Consider the following 25,013-nt stretch of genomic DNA (forward strand, 5'->3'; position numbering starts at 1 on the left):
GCCAGCCTCAAGAACATATCCGACAATTTAACGGAAATAAAATCATAACTGACAGCACAGGGAGATACTTTACATCTCAAATGATAAAAAAACAACAAAAAATAATTCTGAGGGGAGTTATGATAATGGGGAAAAAAAAGATATGTGGTTGCAAAAGGGTGCACACCCACTTACTTGGACGTGGATGTGTTCGGAATGAACAGATTCCATTTCAAATTTATTGTAAATGGGAGTCAGCAAACACCTGCCACCATTTAATGTGTTTCTGATTCAACCCGAATTTCAGATGTTTTAGTTGGCTTTTCCTGACTTCTTTTCAATTTCTTGCAGAAGCCTAAAGGTTTTTTTCTGCAAACATTTAATGCTTGATCCATCGAGCTGTTCATAATTTCAACAAACTATGCTTAAGCCCCAGTTCCAACTGAAGAAAAACAGTCCAAAACCATGATCCCCCCCCCCAACCCCACCTCAAAGCTTCGCTGTACTGCATTTATACAGTATTTGTTTCTTTTGATGATGAGCATCGCTTTTTTTGCAGCAAGTAAAATTAAACTAATTATTTAATAACATATAAAAGTTACTGCACAATCATAGATGAAATTGATATTTTTTTTAATAAGAGCGTACCCATCAATTTACACAATGCAATAGAAATATGAATGAAGCACAACCAAATACTTTTTAACTCATCCGTTTTAGCAAAAAGCAACACAATGCAACAAATGTTACAGGGCTCTCTGTAATGTCTGTGTTTAGTGGTCTGGATTGAAAATATTGTCATATTTAAACGTAATCTGTCATTCTCGGGATGCAAAAATGTATTTTCAAAGTGTTTCAATGAGTGTCGCGTGCCATATCGAGGGTTAATATGCAACTGTATAGAGTAAAGTGCTACGGTGAACCTGTATCGGCGCGTTTCACTGGTGCGCCACATGCACTTAATAGTATAGTGAACATATCAAGACATATTCTTGTCCTGTTCCTTTAAAAAGCAAGCAGCCCACGCCTCGACAAAAGCGGCTTGTTCCGGCTTGCATCTCTTTTTTTTTTTTAATGCTCGCACGCCACATGAAAATAGTGCCGAAGCACTTCTCTGTGTCCTACGCAGTCGTTTGGCTTTGACGTTCAGCCATAGGTGGAAGGACGGCGCCCGGGGCCGGGGGAGTGCGCCATGCGAGGCCGCCTGCGAGGCACCGCGGCCGGCTGAGGAAGCTCTGTCAGCAGCCGTTCGCCATCATTCGCTCCTCCGAGCCAGCGGACCACCTGAACCCAAGTGCTGTTCCTTGCTCCAAGACTCATCTCCAGGCCTCCTTTTCATCATTCTTTTGATTTATTTTTTATTTTTTTGTTGCCATCTTGATGGACGAAGGAGAGCGCGTTTTGGCTGAGGAGGCGTGCGTGAGGTAGGTGACTTCCCCAGATGTGCTTCTTTTTTGCCTCTCCTTCAACTTCACTCGGCCTCAACTTGTTTTGATTGCGCTGTGTTTGTTTAGCGTGAAATGAGTTTGCTGCCAGCTAAACGTCTGCAACTGGTGCTGAAAGGAGAAAGAGGTGGGAGGAGGCAGGTGGTGCGTGGATGTTCTTTGGCCGCTCTAGAAAACACTGAACAGCATTCTCGGGTTGTGATGGAGCACATTTCCCAACTTTTTAGACGACTAGAGAAACAGAAATAGGATACATTCACCCCGCAGTGGTCGCCAGTAACATCGTGCATCAAACACATCCATCCATCCATTTTCCGAACCGCTTGATCCTCACTAGGGTCGCGGGGGGTGCTGGAGCCTATCCCAGCCATCTCCGGGCAGTAGGCGGGGGACACCCTGAATCAGTTGCCAGCCAATCGCAGGGCACACAGAGACAAACAACCATCCACGCCCACACTCACACCTAGGGACAATTTCGACTGCTCAATTAGCCTGACATGCATGTTTTTGGAATGTGGGAGGAAACCGGAGCACCCGGAGAAAACCCACGCAGGCCCGGGGAGAACATGCAAACTCCACACAGGGAGGCCGGAGCTGGAATCGAACCCGGTACCCCTGCACTGTGAAGCCGACGTGCTAACCACTGGACTACCGGGCCGCCGCATCAAACACAATAAACGTATATTGCCATTCTGCATGTAAATTAAAAAGATATCGTTTTAAGCGAGTCAGCTTGGTCAAGGGAAATTGTATGCGCCAAGGCACGCCACTTTTAAGTCAGTGTTCCAATTTGCACTTGATTTAAGAAACGCCATATAGCACATCAGATTGTTGAGATGTATTTTTTATTTTATTTTGACCTATAACTTGAGCAGTACAGATTTTACCATGCGTTGCATTTGATAGCTGTGACATTTCATCGGGGGGAAAAAATCCACCTGTTGTTGACCCTAACAATTATTTTATAAATGTATTACAATGTTGCTAAATATTGAAAACATTGTGTGCAAGAAAAAACAAAACAAAGGCAGATTCAATATCATGGGGAAAAAAAATTATATATTGGCCAGGTGGTGCCTGGTATCCTCCAAACCAGATGCCTGACATTCACGCCAAAGAGGTCAGTCTTTGTCTCATCAGACCAAAGTATTTTCTTTCTCATGGTCTGTGTCAGTGATGAAAATTTGCAGTCTTTAGTTCCCCCGAACATTCATGTTTTTGTGAACGTGGGAGGAGGCAAGATAGATGAGATGCAAACCCACAAACTCAGAATCGAGATGCTTGACATCAGCTATTACAAAAGAATATATTTGTAAAATTATTGTTTGGCTTTCTTTGCAAATTGTAACATTGCTGCATGAGAGAAGGAAATTAAATGTAAAGAAGCATGTCACACAGTAAGAAATACTGTATTGTATTTTTTTTCCAGTTGTCCCATAAAGACTAATATGTATATTTTTTTCATATTTTTAAAAGATTACACAACTCCTGTTTGCTTCCTTTGCTGCGGACGCAACTGTATTAAAAATATAAGATGCCGTTTTTCAGTGTAGCAGCATGTGAGCTGCATGCTTCCTCCCACCAAGATACTGCCCCCACGCACGAGAACGACAGCCATCAGGAATATAACACGCACACACACACTTACAATAAACAGCAGCTGGGGGGGGGGGTGCCAAAAAAAAATAGCTTAAAGCAGGGCACACTTTGTATCTTATTTGGAAAACTGTGAGCGAGTGAGAGCTGGTTTAAAAGAATGTATTTTTGAATACCTTCAAAAGTGTTTTGTAATTAAGTCTAAATGCATTTTAATCATTTTTCAATGCGTTTACAGCGTGTGGGTGTGGTAAAAGCGACCCCCCCGCCCAAAAAAAGTAGGTTTTTATACGGCAGATTTTCATCTCTCACTAGTTAGGTTTCCATAACAGTTTTTAGCAAAATAAAAGCGATAAACAAATACCAGAAAAAATCTCCCAAAGTACAGTAATTACTTCCAATCACTGACTGTACATGTGGACAATAGTGGCTGTGCTACAGGAGAAGTGTGTAAGCCGAGCCACCAAAACAGGATATAACCGTTGTTCAAAGCAGGAACAGGTGGCTGTAGTGTTATGTTCCCTACCAGTGGCTTTGCTCCACCCCCCCCCCCCCCCCCCAACCCCCACTACCCCGTCCTCGTCCTTAAATTCACACCCGGGGCTCCTTTTGCCACAAGAGCGTGTTCAAACTCTTCCTTGGACGGTGCTGTTTTTCAATGGGAAGGTGGGGTGCAGTTATGGCAGTTAAATTTGGGTGCCTGACTGAAGGAAACATGAGGCGGGAGCACGTTTTGACGCAGTCCGGGCGGCACGGAGCCCTTGAAGGTGCGTAAATATAATAAATGATCTCAAAGGGACGTGTTTCGATAGCTCTTAAGTGTTTTCAAAGAGTCATTACGTGTAACATGCAATTTGGCTTCTGTTATGCAATTACTCGGTCCTCACGCTCACAATTTAAAATGACCCAGTCCTATTGAACTATTTTAACAGGAATTCAAATTTGAAGGGCCCTATTTTCGTGCCCAGCGTGAGTCGTCATCAAACTGTGCGTGTAGGTGGAGATTTTTTTTCTTCTTCTGTAAAGGTGCGTTTGCGCTGTTGTGGGAGCGAACACAGGTCGACATTTTGCCATCCAATGCAAGCGGCTCGCCTCATTCGCGTTCAAAGCACTGTTTCAAAGGAAACTGCAAGATCTCCACATGTAGAAGATGCAAAATCATCCGTTGTGGAGTGAGCACTTGGAGACCACTTTGCCAAAACTGAGGTGAAGATGAAAACATCAAAGACATTGATGGCCTTCGACCTTTGTATGATTTAGAACATTGACAAGTAAACACACGCTCTTTGGATGATTAGTTTCTCTTTGAAGCTTTCCATAATCTTTATATAGCGGGTATTCTTTGAAAGTCGCTCTTAGATCATCCGGGTGTGGACTCGGCGCCTGGTATGCACCAAAAGCAGCATGTCTCGTCCCTCATGCCTTTTCTAGCGCTGGCCTGCCGCAGCTCGCTGAAATGTCTTCCCCCTGAGCCTGACGCCGTCTCCTCCCCGGAGCCGGGATGCCGGTGCAGGCCGCGCAGTGGACGGACTTCCTGTCCTGTCCCATCTGCTACAACGAGTTCAACGGTAGCGGCCAGCAGCCCGTCAGCCTGGGCTGCTCGCACACGGTGTGCCGCACCTGCCTGCACAAGCTGCACCGCAAAGCCTGCCCCTTCGACCAGACGCCCATCAGCACGGATATCGACCTGCTGCCCGTCAACTGTGCCCTGCTGCAGCTGCTCGGAGCTCAGGTCAAAGGAAACGAACAATTTGGAAATGGAATGGATGGCAAAAATGGTTGGACAAAAACCTGTGTCTTTGTGTCATTTAGGTTCCGGACGTGCAGCCAGTCAGCCTGAGCAGTGCGACAGATGTTGGACACTATGAGGCCTGCAGGGTGTGTGTGGAAGAGCTGGCGCTATACCTCAAACCAATTAGCGGCACGAAAGGTACGAATTTTGCTTCGTAAATGACAGTTTCTGATGTTCAAATCAATGATGGAGAATAAAATAAAGCTGAATGTGCTCCTGCTGCAGGCGTGGCGCCTCCGAGTTCGAGTGCACTCAGCCGTCCCATGCAGAGGAAGCTGGTGACGCTGGTCAACTGCCAGCTGGTGGAGGAGGAAGGCCGCCTGCGGGCCGTACGAGCGGGCCGGTCGCTGGGGGAGCGGACGGTGACCGAGCTCATCCTGCTTCACCAGAACCCCCAGCAGCTGTCCGCCAACCTCTGGGCTGCGGTGAGGGCGCGGGGATGCCAATTCCTGGGGCCTGGTGAGTCTACGTCACCATTTAAAACAGAAACAAAAAGATCACGTCTGCTCCGCTACTTCTTAGTCAATTCTTCTCCGCTTCAGCCATGCAGGAGGATGCCCTGAAGCTTGTGCTGTTGGCTCTGGAGGACGGTTCGGCACTGTCCAGGAAGGTGCTGGTGTTGTTTGTTGTGCAAAAGTTGGAGGGGCGCTTCCCTCAGGCTTCCAAAACAAGCATTGGCCATGTGGTGCAGCTCCTCTACAGGGCCTCTTGCTTCAAGGTACGGTGCAACATTTGGAAATTCCTCCAAGGCAAGGGCCACCCTGAACATAAAAGAAAATATTGTGCAACAACTGAACAAAGGTTTATTATTTCATAGGATGAGCATTTGTGGGTTACACTAAATGTGGTCAGGCCTTTTATAATAGTTGTTCTGAGGTCTTATTTGTTGAATTTGACCTGAGTAAGAACCTGCCATATAGTGTAATGGGGAAAAAAACCCCATCATAAATGTACATGAATGCGCGTTTGACCTTCGTAACCTCGGAACACAAACCGAGCACCACCCGTGGATACAAAAGTCAAGTACAAGTAACTAATACGCGGACCACTCTGGACATGTCCGTGTATATTTCTGTGCCGGTTACGCGATGTTGCACATAGCTGGCAGGCCACAAATGCCAACTATTTACTGGTGATGTAAGAGCCTTCTAAATTTGCATACCGGCACGACCTGTCTTGCAGATCCAGAAGTAGGTCAAAATGAGGTGGCAGAGCAAAGACATGAGACGATGACAACTTTCGTTCATGCTGAGCTAAGCGGATCGGTGTGATGTCGTCTAATGATGATTACTCATAGGGCAGATTCTGAAAAAGGGAGATTCCCTTTTCATGATCTGAATTTGAGTTGACATGTCTGAAGATTTATCACACCTCCTAATAATACACTGAGCCGTCCACAGATAGCTAGCAAGCTAGCTGGTAGGCTATGTAGCTAGCTAGCTTGCTATCTGTGGGGGATATCTATAGCTAGAACAAGCCTTATGTGATATGGCGGGTCAAAGGGTATGAAGTTTGAAAATAAAACATATCACAATGTAAAAAGAAATGATCAAACGTCTTCCTGCATCATCATCCAGGTAACCAAGCGAGATGAAGACTCCTCACTGATGCAGCTGAAGGAGGAATTCCGCACGTACGAAGCTCTGAGGAGAGAACACGACGCTCAAATTGTGCACATCGCCATGGAAGCTGGCCTCCGCATCTCGCCCGAGCAGTGGTCTTCTCTGCTGTATGGGGACCTGGTCCACAAGTCGCACATGCAGTCCATCATTGACAAGGTCTCAGTCATTTGACTCATACTCTAAGACAGGGTACAGCTGGGCTTTTTTTGCACAAAAGTTCCATTTTAATCGATTTTTTTCCCCTCCTTCGCTCATAGTGAAAGCAAATGACAACATCGCTCTCCACAACTTTTGCTCTTTGTTTTGTGTTCTTTTTTTTTTCAACAAGCGTTGAACAAGTGCTCTAGCAAATATCAGACGATTGTTTTATTGGGTTATTTGACAGTTTTTACTATACAGTACTCTAACGTTATGGCAATACATGATGCATTTTAATACCTTTGAGAAATCCTGCAAATCTGAGAAAACTTTTTTTTTGTTTACGTATATTATAAAAAAAAAAGAAAGAAAAGAAGACCGGCATTAGCATTTATTACTGTGTAGTTGCAGTCTCCAGAGTCGTTTGCAAAGAGTGTCCAGGAGCTGACCATCGTCCTGCAGAGGACAGGAGACCCAGCCAACCTCACCAGTCTCAGAGCTCACCTCGAGCTGCTGGCCAACATAGACCACAATACAGGTACAGTATACGTCACTTGGTTTTAGATTAGATCGATTTGTGTGATGGGCTCTAATGATGACTACTCATAGGGCAGATTTCGAGAAAGGGAGACTCCCTTTTGCTGTATCTGAGTTTGGGTTGAGATATCTGAAGACGCCTCACACGGCCACACAAAAACATTGCTCGCAAAGGAATCTCTGTAGGCATGAGCCGTGACTCATCCCTGTGCTGTCTTAGAGAGACAAATGCTTTGGCCGTAGTCTGAGATTGGAATAACATATCGAGAAGAAAACACAGTTATAGTATTGCGAAGTGATCGTTTCTTTGTATTTGCATAGATGATGCAGCACCATCCTGGGAAGAGCTGGAAAATGTGATGTTGGCTGTGAAGTTGGTGGTTCATGGCCTGGTAGAGTTCATCCAAAACTTCAGTAAGAAAGGCCACGACACCCCGCAGGTAGTCACTTGAGTATGCAGCTGTGCAGATTTTGGTCTTTGATGAACAGTTGCATCATATGTATACTTTGTTTGTGGCGTTTGCAGCCTCTGAACAGCAAGTATAAGACCAGCATGTGCAGAGATCTTCGTCATCAGGGAGGTTGTCCGAGAGGAAGTAACTGCACATTTGCACACACGCAGGATGAACTCGACAAGTGAGTGAATGGCAGATGTTACTTTCAAATGTAGGGATGGGCATTTTGAGCCATTTGGTACTAGTCCAGAGAGAAAAGTCAAATTGATTTTTTTTTCTTTTTTTTGTAGCATTCAATGGAATTTTATTTATTGAAATGAAAGTCGAATTTAATTGTCACAAGTGACACGTGCTGCGCTCCGATTTTCTGTCTGCCTTGAGTGTCTCTGGTTCTTATGGGATTCCAAAGAACCCGATATTGTGGTCAATTCTCACTGAGAGCTTTTCCAAGTTGGCATCCCTTTTGCGAACGAGTTCAGGAATTGTATCCAATCTGCTCGTGAACTTGCACATCGCCCAAGTCTCAGGACAGGTAGCTAAACGATTGCCCAAAAGTGCTGCCACCTTCCGAACTTTGTGATAAATCAGGAAAATGATTGCGCCAAACAGCAGAATGCCTTTGCTCAGAATTCCCATGACGTAAACGACCGATCTTTCTCATCGAAAAAATTTTGCGTTGAGATACCTGCTGATCAATTCCATAATTGTCTTTACAGATTTCGCTTGAAGAACAAGAAGAGCGGAAGTCTTGGCCGTGCATTCCCTCCATCCGGTGGTAAAAACTTCACGGCGGAGGGCGGCATCCACAATGACGGGGCCGCGGGAGTTGGAGAGGACACCCTGAAGGAAGGTGGCCCTCACCCGCAACTCATCTCCAGAGGAGCTGAGCCCATGGACGACATCGCGAGAGTCGTGCTCAGCGAATCCGTCGGGGCAAGTGGGTCCAATGGGCCAAGTGGCGCCAGTATGACCTTCCTGGGTTCAGCTGAACAGTAAGCATCTTCTTTTGAATATGACAAGTTTTTGCTCTGACTGTATTCCCTCAAATTGTGCAATAACGAAACAAACAAAAAAAATCCCCATCTCACGAAAGAACAAGATTACAAAATTATTTTGAACATGGAAATTAATTAGGAATTGGCTTTCTTTTGAACACTTTCTATAAAATATGACAGGATTTTGTCTTCTATTCAACAATGTACTTAGTTGTTTTTATTGCCGCTTTCTTCTTGAGGAAGCCCGCGTCCCCTCCCAGAACTCCCGTCAGCCACTCCGCAGCGTCGTTTCCTTTGACTGCCATGGGACGGGTGACCGATGGTGGCGGGGGCTCAGTGTCCAAACACGGTGGTCCCCTCATGCTACGAGTGCCTCATCCTTCTCAGGCCTCGGAGCTGTTCTACCAGGAGCAACAATCTGCGTACGACGCGGCCCGCTACCAGCCAAACTGTGAGTCCTTCTTTGAATACGGTATTTCCTCAAACGGGGGCTGTTTATGAAATTAAAAAGAGGACCGGGTGTCCAGGGTGGAGTCGTCTGCTTTATGCTCCTGCTCACACGCAACCCGAATGAGGACAAATGTTCGAGAAAATGGATGGAGGAATTTAACACAGCATCAATTCGACTCATTTTGCTCGCGGGCCATATAAAATGATGTGGCGGGCCAGATCTGGCCCCCGGGCCTTGACTTTCACACCATGAATTAGAGTGTAAAACGCTATTTGAGGAAATGCAGTGAGCACCTCAATCATAATAGCATATATTGACAAGAAAGTAAAATATATTTCTCTGCTCATCCCCTAGCAGGTTCCTACTACCCATCTACTCTCCACCCTCCACACAAACCCTGCATGGCTCGCTTTCTCAGATCTTCCAACGTCCCAGAATCCTCTTTGCCGCCGTCCCCCTTTCCCGGCGAGCCTCAGATAGCCCATCAAAACCCCTCCTCTCCTTCCGCGGGATATCCTCCGCATCCACCGAGAGAGCGCATGGGAACCGCCGTCTTCCACCACCACCCAGGGCAGCCTCCGTATGGACCTCTGGCTTCTGCCCACGGGGTTTATGCACCACTTTACGACAGCAGAAGAGTGTGGAGACCTCAGGTTGAGCCTTCTGTTCATTCTATCAAATGCATCTTTGCTGTTATGAACACATCTGCATATTCACATTGCAGCTGTACCATCGAGAGGACGCCAGGAGTAATTCGTTGCCTCCGGAGGTGCTGCATTCCTCCGTCTACCAGCCTCCACTCAGGGAGAGATTCAACTCGCTAGACAGCAACTTCTGCTCTGGATCCGAGCACCGTGCGGCGCTGCACAGGGTGGGTGCAAATGCGCATGCATATCGGTATGTTAGAATATCATAGATAAAGTGCAAAAATCATTCAAATGATTGAAGATAAAATCATGAACGATTTGATCGTGTGTCTAGTGAGTTTACCGAGAGGTACAGAAGTTATACAAGTTTCACTTTTAGAAATTAGCACGGCACACGATGTGGACCCAATTTTTGGGACGTTATCCAAAAGAACACTTGCGAGTTGGGCCTGAGGCTGTTTGACGGTTGCTCTGTGGACCCTCATTCCCTCAAAATGATGACCTCCGACACCATGCTCAAATTAATCGCTGGTTAAATCTTCCGCTTGGAAAAAAAAGAAAAAAAAGGTTCCACAACTTAAACCACTTTTTTTTCTGAAAAACAAAACAAAACGAAAAAAAAATCCCAGTATTTTGCCACAAGTTGGCTGCAATTACCTTTACGATGACTGATAGCGCTATGTGTCACGACAGATGTCACTACCGCAGCACACACCGCCCGAAGAGCTGACATGGCATCTATAAACCTGAAGTGCTGCTACGGTATTTGTGGAAATGTCCAGAGGTGATGAACATTTCAACAGTGAGTGAAAAGAATGAGGAACAGGGGCGGGGAAAAAAAAATCGATTCAAATGCATATCAAACTATTATATGATGGATTGGCTATATTTTGGGTGTAAAATAATAAAATATGCATCGTCATTTAATATCAGTGTAAAATGACACGATTGATTCATTAATTGATCGAGACTCGTGTCCACAGACTTTTGTCCATTTAACCCCTTTCATGCGCCCTGTAATGTGACAACATGATAAGGTGTCCACTGTCGTAACCGCTGTCCCTGAAAGGGTTCATGTTGTTTTTACAACATGGTACATTGCACTTTTAATTTGAAAGATGACATACATTTATCGATTTTAAAACGTAGATAATAATAACAATAATAATACACTTTATTTATAAGCGCCTTTCAAAATTATGAACACAAGTTATCCGTTTTGATTGAATAATGAGTAGTGGTCTCTGCTGAGAGTGATTTTTAAAACGGATCTGCTAGCATCCCTTAATCTGTATTATTATTATTATTTTAATTCTCTGATTTCAAAACGCAAAAACATTCCTTTCCTTGAGTTTGTCTTACGCCCACATTTGTCACCTCTCCGTTCACTGCCAGTCGCGGAGCCCCCCCGAACCACCTCTGTATGTACTCCATCCTCCTACTTGTACCTACCGAAATATGTCTCTGCCGCCCCCACTCACTTCCGTGCATTTTCTCCTCGTCCTACTCCGCCAGCACTGCTGCAGCCGACATATTTTGTAATTGCAATGTGTTATTGAAAAGAAGCACTGTTAAACTTTAACTGAATGAGATTGTGTTTCGTGAAAGAACATTTGCAATGGTGACAAAAGCATTTTCTGTATCGCTGGTGAGGCTGAGGTAGGAAGTTCAGCCCACCCGCGACCCGTGACAAGCACGATGAAAAATGGCCGGATGGATCTTTTGAGCTTTTCATTAGGTTCATGCCCCTCGCTCTGCTTTTCATCCTCGCAACCCATAAAAGTCTCATCGTGACCTTCCTTCTCACTTGTATGCATGATTGTTTTTCCAGGAGTACGGCCGGGTACCCGTGGTCTACGACGACCTATTCCGACGTAAGCAAGAGCAGTGGGCGCATCACCACCACCATCATCATCATCATCATCACAGCACCAGCAGGCCCTCGCAGCCTTCAGCCATTTTCAACGTCGACTTCGGAGCCGATGTACGCAGCGATTCCGAGCGGCAGCCTGGATTGACCATTACGGTACGAGTCATTACAAGACGCAGCGGTACTTGTTGAGTTAACGTCTTTATGCTTAATTGAATTACCCGCTCGGAGAGCTTCCGCCAGGCCCCGGGTCTCATACTGTGCAAGTGGGAGATAGTTGCTTAGCAACTATGGCCGATCAAATCATGGCTCAACTGCGGCGAGCGTGGGTGCATGTGTGAGAAAAAAAAGCATCATTCGAGACTTATAACGAGCAGCGACTGTCGAATTCTGCTGACTAAAGTTTTGCGAAATTGATGTGCAATGTACAGCTCTGTAATCTCTTGGAAGGCTTCCTCTAAATTGGTGCCCCTATAATCATTACTTACGTTCCTATTCATGTTAAAAATAAAGAGAATGACAATAAGACTTTGCGTTTGTTGCAGCATGTGGAGACCAGTGCGGGTCAGTGTATGGGGTGCCGCTTCAGAGGCCAGGAGAGCCTGGCGCACTACTCGCCGTGGTCCTGCGGCTCGACTGTTGGCCCCTGTCTCAGCCCCTTTGAACCTGAGGCACTCACACCAACTGCGTCTCACTCCGCCTTGGAGCAGTCGGTGAGTCGTTTGTGCACACAAATTAGTCGTTTGTTCGCACGATGTATTAATAAAAAAATTTTTTTTTGTTTTTTTTTTGCAAATGTCAAGTCTGGCGCTGTGTAAGACTTGTTTCTCACTTAGCAGTTGGACGGTTGCAGCAGTGGCAGCGGCGGAGGTGTTGGCAGCGACGGCAGCGTCACTTGCGGCGGCGTCCCAAAGTGCTGGCTTCACTCGTCAGATCACTACAGGCGACTGAAAGAAGAGGATCCCATCATTCCCTTCAGCGAGGGGCCCATTATCTCCAAGTGGGGGGCCATATCCAGGGCGTCTCGCTCGGGCTACCACACCACCGATCCCGTCCAGTCCACCGCTTGCCAGGCTGGCGCCAGCACCACGCCCGTCAACTTTAAAGGTAAGCGTGACCAACAAGTTGTAAAACGTTTTCCTGAACGGCAGTGATCACATCGTCGGACATTTTGCCATCATGGTTCACCTACTGCACTCCCGGGTGGAAAAAAAACAAAACAAAACAAGCTATCGCTAATGGCAACACTATTAAACAAACCCGTCAATGTCTTTTTAACCAAGGTCGAGGAAATTTGGGGATCTTCTCTGGACAACTATTTAGTACATCCAGTCCATGTATCCACCCACAAATGGATTGAGATTTTTTAAATGTTATTTTTGGGGGGAAAAAAATCTCGGACCTTTTTGGGATATATCTGTCATAAATATACATTCAATATTCATATTCAGAATCGAACCCTGCACCTCCGCACTGTGAGGCCGACGCACTAACCAGTCGATCACCAGGCCGCCCAACTGTGGTCCTTGACATTTGAATTCATTTGTATCGTTATATTTGCCAGATTATAACTGCCCCTTGGATCGCAGCGAGTACAGATGGTGCTCAAGGGGATCTGATTCTTCCAGCCACTCCAGCTTCCGAGAAAGGTACAACATTTTACACGTCTGCAGATTCTGCCGCTTATTTTTGTTGAGTGATTATTAAAGAATGAGAACACGTCCGACTTTACTGACTGTATGTTAAAAAAAAAAAAGATGCACTTTGATCATTTGCATGACTGACAGTTTTATTTTGTCACCTGGCGCCCTTTGCGTGCATTTGCGGTTTGAGTGAGCAGCTTTGTCGACATTCATCAAGCGAGAAAATTGCATGTGATCTTCAAAGCCACCAGACAGCCTTCAGCCAAGATCGGGACAGTGACAAGAGCGAGCCGGGCCCCGAACGAGACATTGAGCTTGAGCTGCGCGCTCTGGACATGGAGGACTCGGAGCCACAGGACATCACGTCTCAGGTAGAGCTTGAAAAAGCACTTTGAATTGCCGGACTGTACCTTTTCCATCGTCTTGTCCTTTTTACCTCTCAGGATTCTTTGGAGCTGGCCGCGCCATACTCCGAAGATGCTTCTCACCTCCTGGCACCGACTTGCTCCTCTCCGTTGCTGTCATCCCCGCTCAAGGAACACCACGCTGAGGACACTTCAACGGATAAAATGGACACTTACCTGCTGAAAAAGATGGCCTTCAGGTGACTTGTGAGGAATCATGTCGAGGATTAACCTCAAGTGCGCAGACAGACTCTAAATTAGCTCTTTGCAAATCAAACCTGTCATTTTTCCTGTCGGATCACTTTTGAACTCATTCACTCCCAAAGACGTTTTAAAACGTCTTTTCAGACTTGGCCTAGAATTGGCTGGTACTGAATGAGTTAATTACCGGTATTGGAAAATGTCACAAAAACCATCTGTACAGAAAAAGGATTTTTTTAAAATTTATCTGTAAACAGGAGTTCTTTTTGCTTTACTTCCAGGAAGTCGCTGTCACCCATAGGCTTGGTCTCGGGAGGTCTGGCCGTCGGCAAGCTGGTGCTGCGGACGGGAACGCCTCTGCCCGGCGGCGACTCCTCCCCTCGCTCTTGTCCCGAAGCGCCCGGGACGGAGATGCTGCTTAGTGGAAGCTAAGGGATATTTCATATCACAACAACATCACCCTCCACACGCACTTTGACTCAAATTATATAGTTTACATAAAATTAATTCTGTTGTGGTTTTAACACAGCAGGACCCCCAAGCCCCCCCCCCCACCCCCATGTGAAGGTGAGAATCACTAATTTATAAATGTCTGGGGGGGTTTTTTGTGCTATGAGTTTAAAACGATTGCGCATACTTTTTTTGTATTGCTCGTGCCTTGGAAAAACATCTGTCTTTTTCTATGACGCATGAATACAGTCCTTTCATGTACTAGATTTATTCGTCCTTTATTCGTCTTGCGATGGGCAAATTTGCGACATTTCAGCGGCAATAGTGGACGCAAGAAAGGGGGAAAAAAAAAGATATCGCATTCGACGGTAGAAAATGTACCAATTTTGCATGCTGAAGCACAATAACGCAGTTCTATTTCTACCACTCCGACTACTTCTAACAATAATTTATTACTGGTTTCACATACAGTGGCACCACCAAAGTCCGAATGATTTTCCCATAGGAAATAATGTAAAATGAGCTCGAATTGTGCAACAAAAACAAATTCCTGACAGGTGCATTGAGAGGCAGCGGGTCTTAAAGGTACCACATACACTACTTCCTTTATGCTTATATTGGAGTGAGGGGCCAGACTTTTCCTGGTTATTGTCACACTTTTCAAATGGGGAAAGAAAAAAAAATCCTCGTACAAAATTTTGAACTAATTTGTTTTTCCTAAAGTGACCCCAAATACACACAAATGGGTTAAAAATGTCACTCCTTTACACAGGTGCAATATTGCTGGACACTGAGTCTGTGCCGGGTCAAATTTCTGGTTTACCACTCTGTGTTAAATCACGGAAAAGGCTGCTAATGGCAGTAAAAGAGTCAAAAGCATATCAGAAATAACCCTACGGTAGTTTGTGTGGTTGCGTAAGGAGCACAAGTCGAACAGAGCACTTGCAAAAATAAAAATTAAAAAAAATGCACCTTCCCCTGACAATGTTAAGATTATTCATTCATTTACAATTGTCAGGCAGGCTATTAGGTTGTTTGGAAAAGATCTGTAATTCATAACTTGACACGGACAATGACGAAGCTATTTTAAAATGACCCGGAACATACTTTAGATGTCGTCCTGGAAAATGAACGGAAAAAAATTTGGATTCATTGTGGTCATCTGATGATGCCATCAGGCTCGATGCATCAAGCAAACATGACACCACGCGTTTGGCGGTTAGCTTTGGAATCTCATCCCCAGCGGGAGTGGACAACAAATGTCTTGTCTGCGCGATGACTCAAAACAAGGCTTTTTCTTCTGCATGTCATATGATGCTTTGAACTGGAGCCACCAAGGAATGGCCGATGGCGCCGTCATCAGGTCCCATGACTTTTGCGCCGTTATTCATTGCTGCAGGTGACACCAGAAAACACGTTATCGAACTGGAATCAAGTCAATTAAAGGTTACGATCCTTGCCATTTGTTGTACACAACAAAATATGATATTAACCCACTGGTGCATGGATTATGAAAGCCTGAAATGTTTTTTTTTCTTTGTAGTGCATAAGAAAAACAAAATGGTGATTCTTCAAACTTTTTTAAGTGTGTCGGATAAGTATTATACAACAACATCCCGCAGTATCTCAACATCCGCATCATCGAAATGTCTCTGAATGTTTCTTTCAAATAAAGGGGAGCCGCAAAGAGCATTTCAAACCCCCGTTAGGAAATTCCACCGTAGAAACCATTGTATGTAGAAGAAAATGGCTCTTAAAATCCTGTGCACCGTAGTAACCGCGATGCACCAGAGACTGGGGTGCGGAACCTAAAGCCTGTGGGCCATATACGGTCCCTTAAAGCAAATATAACTAGAACTCAAATCTAAGAAGCACTGTCATGAAAGCCCCCTGCTAACATTGAATCTACCTGCATGGTAGTGGTTCTGTTCCTTTCTGGTCTTTGTTTTGTGTGTGCATTTTGTGCAGCCGCTAACTTCTGTGAAGTTGTTTGTCCGAGTATTTCGTATCAGGACTGCAATCACGATATTTGAAAACGTTCACGGTGTCGTAAATATAAAACCCGGCGATGTGCATACATATCCTCTGTACTGTATATGCATATCCTAGTCATATTTTGTTATGGCATATGAGAACCGCTTGGGAAATGAATATTTTGTACGCTTTTTGTATGTCAACCAAGTTCAGCTCTGTGAGCCACCGTTGCGCCGCATCTGTTGACAACACTTTTCAAGTCAGCTCAAGTGCCATCGAATGAACGATTAGCAAGAACTGTGAGATAATATTTTTGTTATCAAACTTAACCTGAGGTTTCCCCAGTAAAGAATTTTGTTGCTCCGCAATTATCGTCATGCCATTAAATTATTTGTGCAAGTACCGTGTTTCCTCAGATAGCGCCCCAAGGCAATGTGGTACTTTGTGGTACTGTTAACGTTCTAACTGTGCGTAATGTTACAGTGACTTGCAAGAGCATGCTACTTGTTTGCTCATTCACGCTGATTATTATTCTTATAATTATTATTAGTTGTTGTAATTGTATTCATGGTTTGGGTTCTAAGAACTTGTGCGTCTTAACTCTTGATATTATATGGAGGGGGGGGCTATTTGTTAAATGTGAAACATAAACAGATGAACTGATGTTTTCCTGTTACTCATGTCTGTATTAGACGCTTTATTCGCAAATCTGTTGTTTGGTTGAAACTATTGAAGAGATGGTATGCATCCATCCTTGTATCTAGTCCGGCGCCATCTGTCGATGGATTGCTCGGTTTATTTATCTGACCCGATCAGATTTGGTTGAAGGTTCGAGTCAGTGGGGCAGTTGTCTAATGTTTCAGAAGGAAGAAAATGAAAATCCTTGAGAGACAGTATAATGTAAGACGTCCCTTCATTGAAATAATACAGTTATGTATTCCATTTATTTCCTTGGAAATGCCACTTTATGAAAGGTTTCCTTTTTACAAAATGCTAACGCTTGACGACAGTAAAGTCTACGTGTTGATGAAGAGTGACTTTTAAATGATTCATTTCGATGGCCGTCGTGTGAGCAGTTGGCTATTGTGAGCGTGGCTGTGTGGGTTGTTTCCTTGTCTTTTCTTGCATATGACAGTGATGTTAAGCAACAAAGTGCTTCTGTGTTGCACTGTGAGCTGAGACTGGGTGCATGCAACAATAAAGCAACTAAACTTCATGTTTGTTCTTTTATTCTTTATGTTGAAATGCCATCACAATTCCAAACCTCAAGTTTCTTTTTCAATGAAACACATGTAAAATCACAAGATTTTTGCCAAGGAAAGTGGGTATATCCTTCCCAAATCTTGAAAATTACTGCATATAACTGCATAATTTATACTGTTTGTATTCACATGTGTGTATGAATGTACAGTGATTCATTTTTTTCCCATAACTGAATACATGTTACCTAATTTTTTGTGGAAGATGTATATTGAATGATTATGAAATTAGCATTTTTAATATAGGTCTAATTATGTTACAAAAATCTGGCACGATTTAAAAAACAAAAGCACCCTAAATCGACAGTCAATTCGAAGTAGTGTGCGCGTGTGGCGCATGCGCGTTTGATATAGAGGGCATCCTAATGCAGGGGCACGCAAGGGGGCGTAACAAACACGCGCATGCGCAACAGCGGTGACAGCGGGTTGCTCGGGGCTTGTGTTTACAGCTCGGACGGATGCTGTTTGGCTTGTGACGAAATTGGTGTACGACAATGTCGCGTCAAACGTCACATGAGAGCTTATAGCTGCGGCGATTTAAAGGTAGGAGAACTTCAACGCCCTGAAGCGCTTATGAATGTTGACTGCTTCTTCGTTGGGGGGAACAATTGTCAGTGTGAAGTGTGATCGGCATAGCAGGCTAGCTTGACAGCAGGCTGTTGTATAGTGGCCTGCATCCAGGATTTTCCTCCTCCCTGCCTACATACGCGGCAATGCATGTCTGCAACAACCTCGCGTGGCAACTATTACCTTGACAAACGTTTAGCTTGGCAGTCAACGACCTTGGCCGCTGTTTAAATGGACAGGCTGCCATGTCGCTGTGACGGCTAACCCTTGGCAGTCAGGTTGACGCTAACTACAAGTTCAGAGTTGGATCAATTCATCAAAGCAAACTCTTCATGCGACGGCGTTTGTGTTTGGAATACATTTCAGATCGTGGTGGTGTTTGCGTGCATCACTAAGGGTAGTAGGTTTGCTCGTGTCCGGATTAAGTTGGGTGCCAGAAAGCCAATTAAATGTCCAGGCTAGCAGTATAATGTGTGCTAACAAGGCGTGACGTCCATCAAATCCAATGCCTGAACCCACATGGCCTGATTGTTTTGTTTTGCTCCCATTGAGAAGTGAATCTGGGTGTGATGGATGATGCTTTTCTTCGTGCACTTTCAGATCACTGCTGATAAATCCGTGAGCAAGATTTTCTTGCCTTTTCTGGGTGGGTGTTGATTTGGGGTGTGGCGTTTATTTATTCAAGTTAGGGTGATAATAAGATGTAGGGCATTGTTGAATCATACAGCATTGGTCAGGGATTAGGACCAAATGAGTGTGACAAATAATCTAATTGCAACACCCCGCCTTTATATTGCAGTTGCAATTTAATATGCAATTATTTTTTTCAAGGTCCTCTTCCAATCTGTTTCTTAACATACAAACCATATACTATCCTGTATTACAATACATCATTTCATATTCGTTATACACTAGGGCTGCCACAAACGATTATTTTGCTCGTTGACTAATCTCCAACAATACAATACATGATGATTTATATAGCGCTTTCACAACAGCGGCAGCTGTAACAAAGCGCTTAACAAAACAGTTAACATAAAGTAAAATAATAAAAACAACACATAACATAAAACACGGACAGTCGTGCAGTCCTAACCACTTTTCCGTCACACGCTTTGTTGTTTGAAGCAGTTTGAGATGAAAGAGGAGAGAATCAAAGTGTCCTTTAACCAGTGGATCAGAGACGTCATAGTCGCAATTAGTTGACTATCGAATCAAGAGAGCAGCATTTTCTTGTGTTGTAATCTCTTCATGTGTAGAAAATCAAAATGAATGAGTAAATAAATAAATCTGAAAAAATGGGTTAGAAAAATTTACGATTTTAAGAGCTAAAGTCAGATGATTCAATCGGCTGGCCTGGATTTAAATTTTATTTTTCTGTAATTCTGACTTAATTTTGGGGAATATGTCAAAATATTCCCCCGAAAAATTATTCCCATAATTATAATTCTCATCTCTTCTATGATTCCAAGATATACACCAGCCAAGTTTTTAAATACGACATACATATGTGAAAATTCAGGTTGACACTGGCTTGTTCTATTTTTCCATTGTCATGGCTTTATAATGTATTCAAAAATGTTTTAACAATATGATGTAGTGCACTTGTACACCGCGACAAATTACAGCCACATGAATACGCATTATGTGAAACGAATACCCCACAGCATTACATAATATAACAGCCAGTGTGAAGTGCAGCATCTTGAACTGTGCTGATTGACAGCTTGGAATTGCTTCGCTCACATGAGCAAGTGTCCTTCAAAACAATTTCCGGCTGCGTTAATATTGTCACCGTGAGCGGCTCGGCTTGATTTCCTAATCCAAAGAAACCTCAGATGTGTCCATTGTCTGATATTTGCCGGCATCAGTTCAAATTAGTGACGGGAATGGCAGTTCTTTTGAGTAGTACACAATGCTTTCTTCCTTTGGACAAAAGATTGCGCTGCCCTTTTCTTTTATGTGCTGCTTGTGCGCTGCTCCCAGTGTCTCACTTATTTTCGGTCACTATTATCCTTTTCTTATCTGTGCATTGTTCACAGCTGAGAGGGTTCAGCTGCCACAAAGCCCGTTCAGCTGCCACAAAACAAAAAAAGTGGACGCTCCCTCACGAGTCGGCAAGTCCCGTTTTGAGCAAGCAGGAGAGCTTTTTCCACATGAGACATAACTGATCTCCACACTCGCTTTTTGGCACCCTTACGTCAACATTGGAACAGCATCTTTCTTAACCGTCGCACACAGAAAAAAAAAAAATAAATGTTAATTTGCAACTTTTTCATTGAACTCTTTTGTAACTTAGACATTCAGAACAATCACGACCTCTGAAGCAGCAAGGATCAACTTCACATTGTGTGTGCTTTATTTCTGGCCCGGGATACGAACACTTGCAAGTAGTTCCAGGTTGTAAATTGCGAGGCTTGTGTACATGTACTCGCGCTTTACTGCCGTTAAGCGAGCGTGCAGCTTGGCAGGCGCGGCGGAGCGTTGATCCTGATGCTCATGCTAGGCAGGCCCCCCCCCGAGTGTGACAAGGCCTTCTTTGTGGCCGTGTCAGAGCCGCCAGTTCATGTCGGGTAGCCTCTCTGTGTGCTAGGTGCCGTTCTTTTTGTCTTTACAATTCCGCTGATCCTTTGCCGAGATGGTGCTCTTTTGGGGAAAAAAAAAAAAAAAACCAGTTGGTTTATTCCCAATTTTGGGTCCAAAAAGCATAAACAGATTTTTAAAAATTTTTTTATAGGCAAACAGTCTGTTGAAGCCAACCTGTGTTGCGTGATAATTGCAACAAGAGCTTGTCGCGCTACTTTGTATATTCCTCCCTCGGACATTCGGCGGCTCATTAGCCTGCCATGCATGTTTTTTTTTTTTTGGAATGCGGGAGGAAACCGCGAGTACCCGGGGAAAACCCACGCAGGCCCGGGGAGAACATGCAAATTCCACACAGGGAGGCCGGAGCTGGAATTGAACCCGGTACCTCAGCACTTTGAGGTCGATGCGCTAACCGCTTTTAATTCTGTCCTTTTTTTCTTTTTCCAGGTGATTTTTGCACATCATCTCCCACCGCTTCTTCCTTCCTCCTCCTCCTCCTCTTCGCGTCTTCCATTCATGAGCAGAGTGGCTGAGCGTAAGAGCGACTGCCATGGATGACAAGGGCTTGGTGGGGAAGATTAGCGTGTCGTCAGACTCGGTGTCCACTCTTAACAGTGAGGACTTTGTCCTGGTGTCCCGGCTGGGGGACGAGACACCCTCGTCCACTAATAATGGTAGTGATGACGAAAAGACGGGATTGAAGGTAAGGACGGTGAGTCTCAGGTGTGGATGCACCAGGGTGCGAGGGACGGCTGGCTTTTATTAGTTTTTATTCACTTAAAGGGGATCCTATTATGGAAAATGTACTTTTGAATTGCTTTCAGACTAAATGTTGGTTCTCTGGATTGCCTGCCCAATTATCAAGTGTAAAATTAAAGAACCAATCGGCCTATTTGTGAAAATATATTTAAAAAATGCATCATTTTATCTCCCTTAAATTGTTTATTGAGGACCAGTTCAGAACTTGATGATCCTCATACTCATTGTCTTTTTCCATCTTGATCATTTGCTAAAATCACAAGTCAGAAGTTGCAATTGATTTTCATTTCTCACTCCTTTTCCACATTGGCTTTTTACACACTAACCATCAAGCTTAACCATTTGGGGTTTCACTTCTTCTTTTCTTACCCTTTGTTACCTGTGTCTGGATTAAGAAACCCCTGGCATGCTTTTTCAAAATGTTGGGCCTCATTCCCCGAGACGTTGGTCGTCGCAGCGTTGGGCATGTTTAGCAATTGGTTAATTCGGTTATTGTTGAGAATGCTTTTGATTCGGCGGAATTCTGTCGTCAAGCGATGGAGGAAAACTGGAGGCGAATGATTTCACTGTAACCAGCGGAGGTACTGTGAATTCTGTCTCGGCTTGTTTGCAGTCATGACATTGTGCTCCATCCACATTGGGGAGTGTCAATACTAATCCATTGATTAATCACTGACCAATGGATGGACGGACGGATGGATTTCAGGCACTATTTGAGGCATATTTTCCCTAAGTTCTTCATTGATGCTGTCATCTACTGTAAGTCAATTAAAAGTTGTTTGTGATGCTGTACAATTAGATCTGGGTAAAATAAAAAAAAAGATTGTTTGACCTTGGATATTTGCTCCTTCTTGGGTGGTATCTTTGGCATTTGAATAGTCGCTCTCCTGTTTCCATGAAATGTCTTTTGAGACCGCTGGCATGCGTGATTGACAGTCACAAAGAAAGAAGGGAACAACGTGGAGCGAGGAAGGAGTCAAAGGTGACTCTATCCATCCTGTGCATCTCGGAATTAATGACATTAGCATGTGCTACAATGGTCGACGATGCCGTATGCGTCATAGCACAGCGTGGCCGACTGCTGGCCGGCCACTTTCGTGCAGCTGCTCCTGCTTTGGACTCATTCTTTGTTATTTTTGTTTCTGTTTGTTGCAAGGGTGTGTCGTGTCACAAAGGGAGGGGAGGACTTTGCGAGGGAGGAACTGCAGTCAGGCAGGCACCATCTTGTGTGTGTCCCAAAGGGGTTCAGGTTACCACCTCGTCTCCTGTCCCTCCCTTTCCTCTCTCAGTGAAGGCATTTTTTGACGTTCATTACGTCGACAGTGATTTCATTGACCCTAATCACATTTCCCCTTGGTCACCATTTTCTGCCCGTGACCACTTCTCAACATTTCCAAAAGTGTTTTATGGCGAGATACCAGAAGATGGCGCCACGACAACATGAACGGTGTGTAGACTCGGACAAGCCTCCGAGAGCCAACACAAGACCGGCATAAAAGTCGGCATTCTTTTTGACACAGTCAGAGAGGTATTAATTGATTGAACGATGTATTTATTCACATGGTGGTAGTTTGCACTTTTATACTTTATTGGCAATATTCTGGTCACCTTGTTTAGCTATATGGGAGGGACAACATTTTAGAAACATCTCAACATAGTTCTAGTTCACTTGAATAACACTGGAAAATTTGTCTCTCTTATGCTATTCTCATGAATCCCCCCCCCAAAAAAAAGATTTAGATGAAAGTGGTGCACATTGTTCGGAACGAAGTGTTTTGTGAGGACCTGGATGAAGCTGCAAATCACAAAAGTATTCACTTGTGTTGTCTCATAAACCAAGAAGTAGCAAAGACAAAAAAAAACATTCTTGTGTGTTCTTACTGCTTTTAAGCTCGGTGTACTCAAACTGACCAAGCATCACACTGAACACAATATGTCTACTGACCATTGCAAGTCTCCTTCCCCCATACCAGAAGACAGATCTTGGAGAGGCAATATGGCACCACAGGGCATCCAAACCGCTGGAGTAGCAGCAAAGAATAGCACTCGTCGCAAAAGTAGCAGTAGAAGATGGTAACTCTTAGCTTATTTGGCAAGTAGATCACAGTTCTTCTTCTCGTCATTATTGCTGCGGTAAATGACTGATACGACGTGTAACGGCATAAATACAAACACTCAGTTCCTCTATTTGAATGCGGCAACAGCGCACTCTTTTCATTGTCTCCTAATTGGATATCATGCCGTTTTACATCACACCCACGGTCAGTTCCGCAGTCGGATTTGCCATTGTAAATATGATATTTATCATTGTCTACTAGGCCATTTTCTGAGCAGATCAGAGAAGGGGAAAAATCTCTCAGCAGGTTACTCAGGGTGATAGTTCAAAGAGAATCCATTTTTTGTTGACCGTAGTATTTGAAGGGATTCAGTCAAATTCAGTCAATTGTCACCTTTCATTTCAAAGCCCAAAGTTTTTGTTGTGGTGTACAATGGGTTAAGGTGGTGATTTGACTGTCCATCATTTATGACAGCTCGGGAGAAAACCCTTCATTCACTCCCGACATCATGATTTGGTTTTTCACCTGCGCCGTCTCTTGTACTGTCCATCACGTCAGAGAGGAATCAGTGTGTCTAAACTTGTTGTCTGTTATGCAGGTGATTTCAGAGGAAGGGGTCAGCTTTAAGGTCAGTCTCTTTGACTCTTTGCTCTCTTCCGCCTCCTCTTTGTATTCTTCGTATCTCTCTCTCTCTCTCTCTGTAACGTGATCCAGTGGTGACTGTCCGTGATTTGTGCTCTCTTGTTCATTTGCTGGCTGTTGAGTGAGCCCACGAGTTGGTCACTGCGTTGATTTAGCTCTCATGGTGATAGCATTAGAAAGAAGTATTCATATGTAGTGTCGCCTGAACATTCGCGCAAGTTTTTAGGACTGGCTTTCAATGCAATGTCATCAATATGCAACAGACTTCTGATTTGCATTTGGAGGTTAGAACCTGATGTCATTGAGAGCGAACCTATTCGTGCATCGTAGTCTTAATTACAGTAAATGGTTGGATGAAAAGCCCTACTAAGCCATGGCTCTAAATACGATATTCTTACGCAGATGTGCAAATTCATTTGTAAAAAAAAATTGTAACCTGAAAAGGTTGGTGTCATCGTAATCAATGAACATTATAAGATTTTATTCAGGGGTGCACATAAGTGGTGCACCAGTGCGCTCGAGCGCTGGGGATTGAATATTTTACCTTTTGTACACTAAGAATTAGTCAGGCCAGCCTCGATTTAAGTCATCGACCACAACGATTGCTTACGAAGGCTAACTTCAAAATAAAAGTAAAGTAACGCATTGATATCGACGTAATATGACTTGTTTAGTGTGAAGTTGACCCTCATGACACGGTGGTGGTCCAATGTGAGCAGAAGAGCTAGCGGTGAGACGGTTCTGCGTGTGCTTGGTTTGATTCATTTATAGCCTTAAGATTAGAATGTATGTACTTTTACTTGTTTCGTATGCAGTTAGCGTTGGCCTAACTCCACCATTTACACAACTTACATTTTTACTGACCTACTAATCACTAAAATGGTAAGAGATGTAAAAAACAGGATGCTTGTCCACAGAGCAATCACTTGATGCACATTATGTCT

General features: G+C 44.2%; 2 protein-coding genes across 14 annotated transcripts in view; both read left to right on the top strand.

Moving 5' to 3' along the window:
- The window catches only part of rc3h2 (ring finger and CCCH-type domains 2), a 22,105-nt gene extending 4,690 nt beyond the window's left edge, over positions 1-17,415 (top strand). Inside the window, exons 1-20 of one of the 7 annotated variants that reach the window (XM_086135856.1) lie at positions 157-3,787; positions 4,452-4,752; positions 4,833-4,950; positions 5,038-5,271; positions 5,355-5,530; positions 6,390-6,590; positions 6,978-7,110; positions 7,431-7,549; positions 7,636-7,745; positions 8,281-8,556; positions 8,799-9,010; positions 9,365-9,663; positions 9,735-9,881; positions 11,489-11,683; positions 12,073-12,240; positions 12,364-12,634; positions 13,092-13,176; positions 13,415-13,541; positions 13,614-13,774; positions 14,057-17,415. In XM_086135856.1, coding sequence (XP_085991982.1) covers positions 4,522-4,752; positions 4,833-4,950; positions 5,038-5,271; positions 5,355-5,530; positions 6,390-6,590; positions 6,978-7,110; positions 7,431-7,549; positions 7,636-7,745; positions 8,281-8,556; positions 8,799-9,010; positions 9,365-9,663; positions 9,735-9,881; positions 11,489-11,683; positions 12,073-12,240; positions 12,364-12,634; positions 13,092-13,176; positions 13,415-13,541; positions 13,614-13,774; positions 14,057-14,207 — 3,414 coding nt within the window. In that variant the 5' untranslated portion in view covers positions 157-3,787; positions 4,452-4,521 and the 3' untranslated portion in view covers positions 14,208-17,415. Of the gene's footprint in view, positions 1-155; positions 4,753-4,832; positions 4,951-5,037; positions 5,272-5,354; positions 5,531-6,389; positions 6,591-6,977; positions 7,111-7,430; positions 7,550-7,635; positions 7,746-8,280; positions 8,557-8,798; positions 9,011-9,364; positions 9,664-9,734; positions 9,882-11,488; positions 11,684-12,072; positions 12,241-12,363; positions 12,635-13,091; positions 13,177-13,414; positions 13,542-13,613; positions 13,775-14,056 lie in introns of those variants that run through there. The other 6 variants (XM_086135855.1, XM_086135857.1, XM_086135854.1 and 3 more) reach the window with 6 other exon arrangements.
- A 446-nt stretch (positions 17,416-17,861) lies between these two features.
- Positions 17,862-25,013, top strand: part of rabgap1 (RAB GTPase activating protein 1) — a 45,204-nt gene continuing 38,052 nt past the window's right edge. The window contains exons 1-4 of one of the 7 annotated variants that reach the window (XM_086134488.1): positions 17,862-18,001; positions 21,059-21,146; positions 21,227-21,314; positions 24,026-24,055. Coding sequence is in view for 5 of the 7 variants with exons in the window: in XM_086134482.1 (XP_085990608.1) it covers positions 21,162-21,314; positions 24,026-24,055 (183 nt within the window). In the remaining 2 variants the exon portion in view is untranslated. Of the gene's footprint in view, positions 18,002-21,058; positions 21,324-24,025; positions 24,056-25,013 lie in introns of all 7 variants that reach the window. The other 6 variants (XM_086134482.1, XM_086134489.1, XM_086134483.1 and 3 more) reach the window with 6 other exon arrangements.

This window comes from Hippocampus guttulatus, chromosome 17, assembly GCF_054856545.1.
Source record: "Hippocampus guttulatus isolate MCC_2025c chromosome 17, RoL_Hgut_1.0, whole genome shotgun sequence".
NCBI lineage: Eukaryota > Metazoa > Chordata > Actinopteri > Syngnathiformes > Syngnathidae > Hippocampus > Hippocampus guttulatus.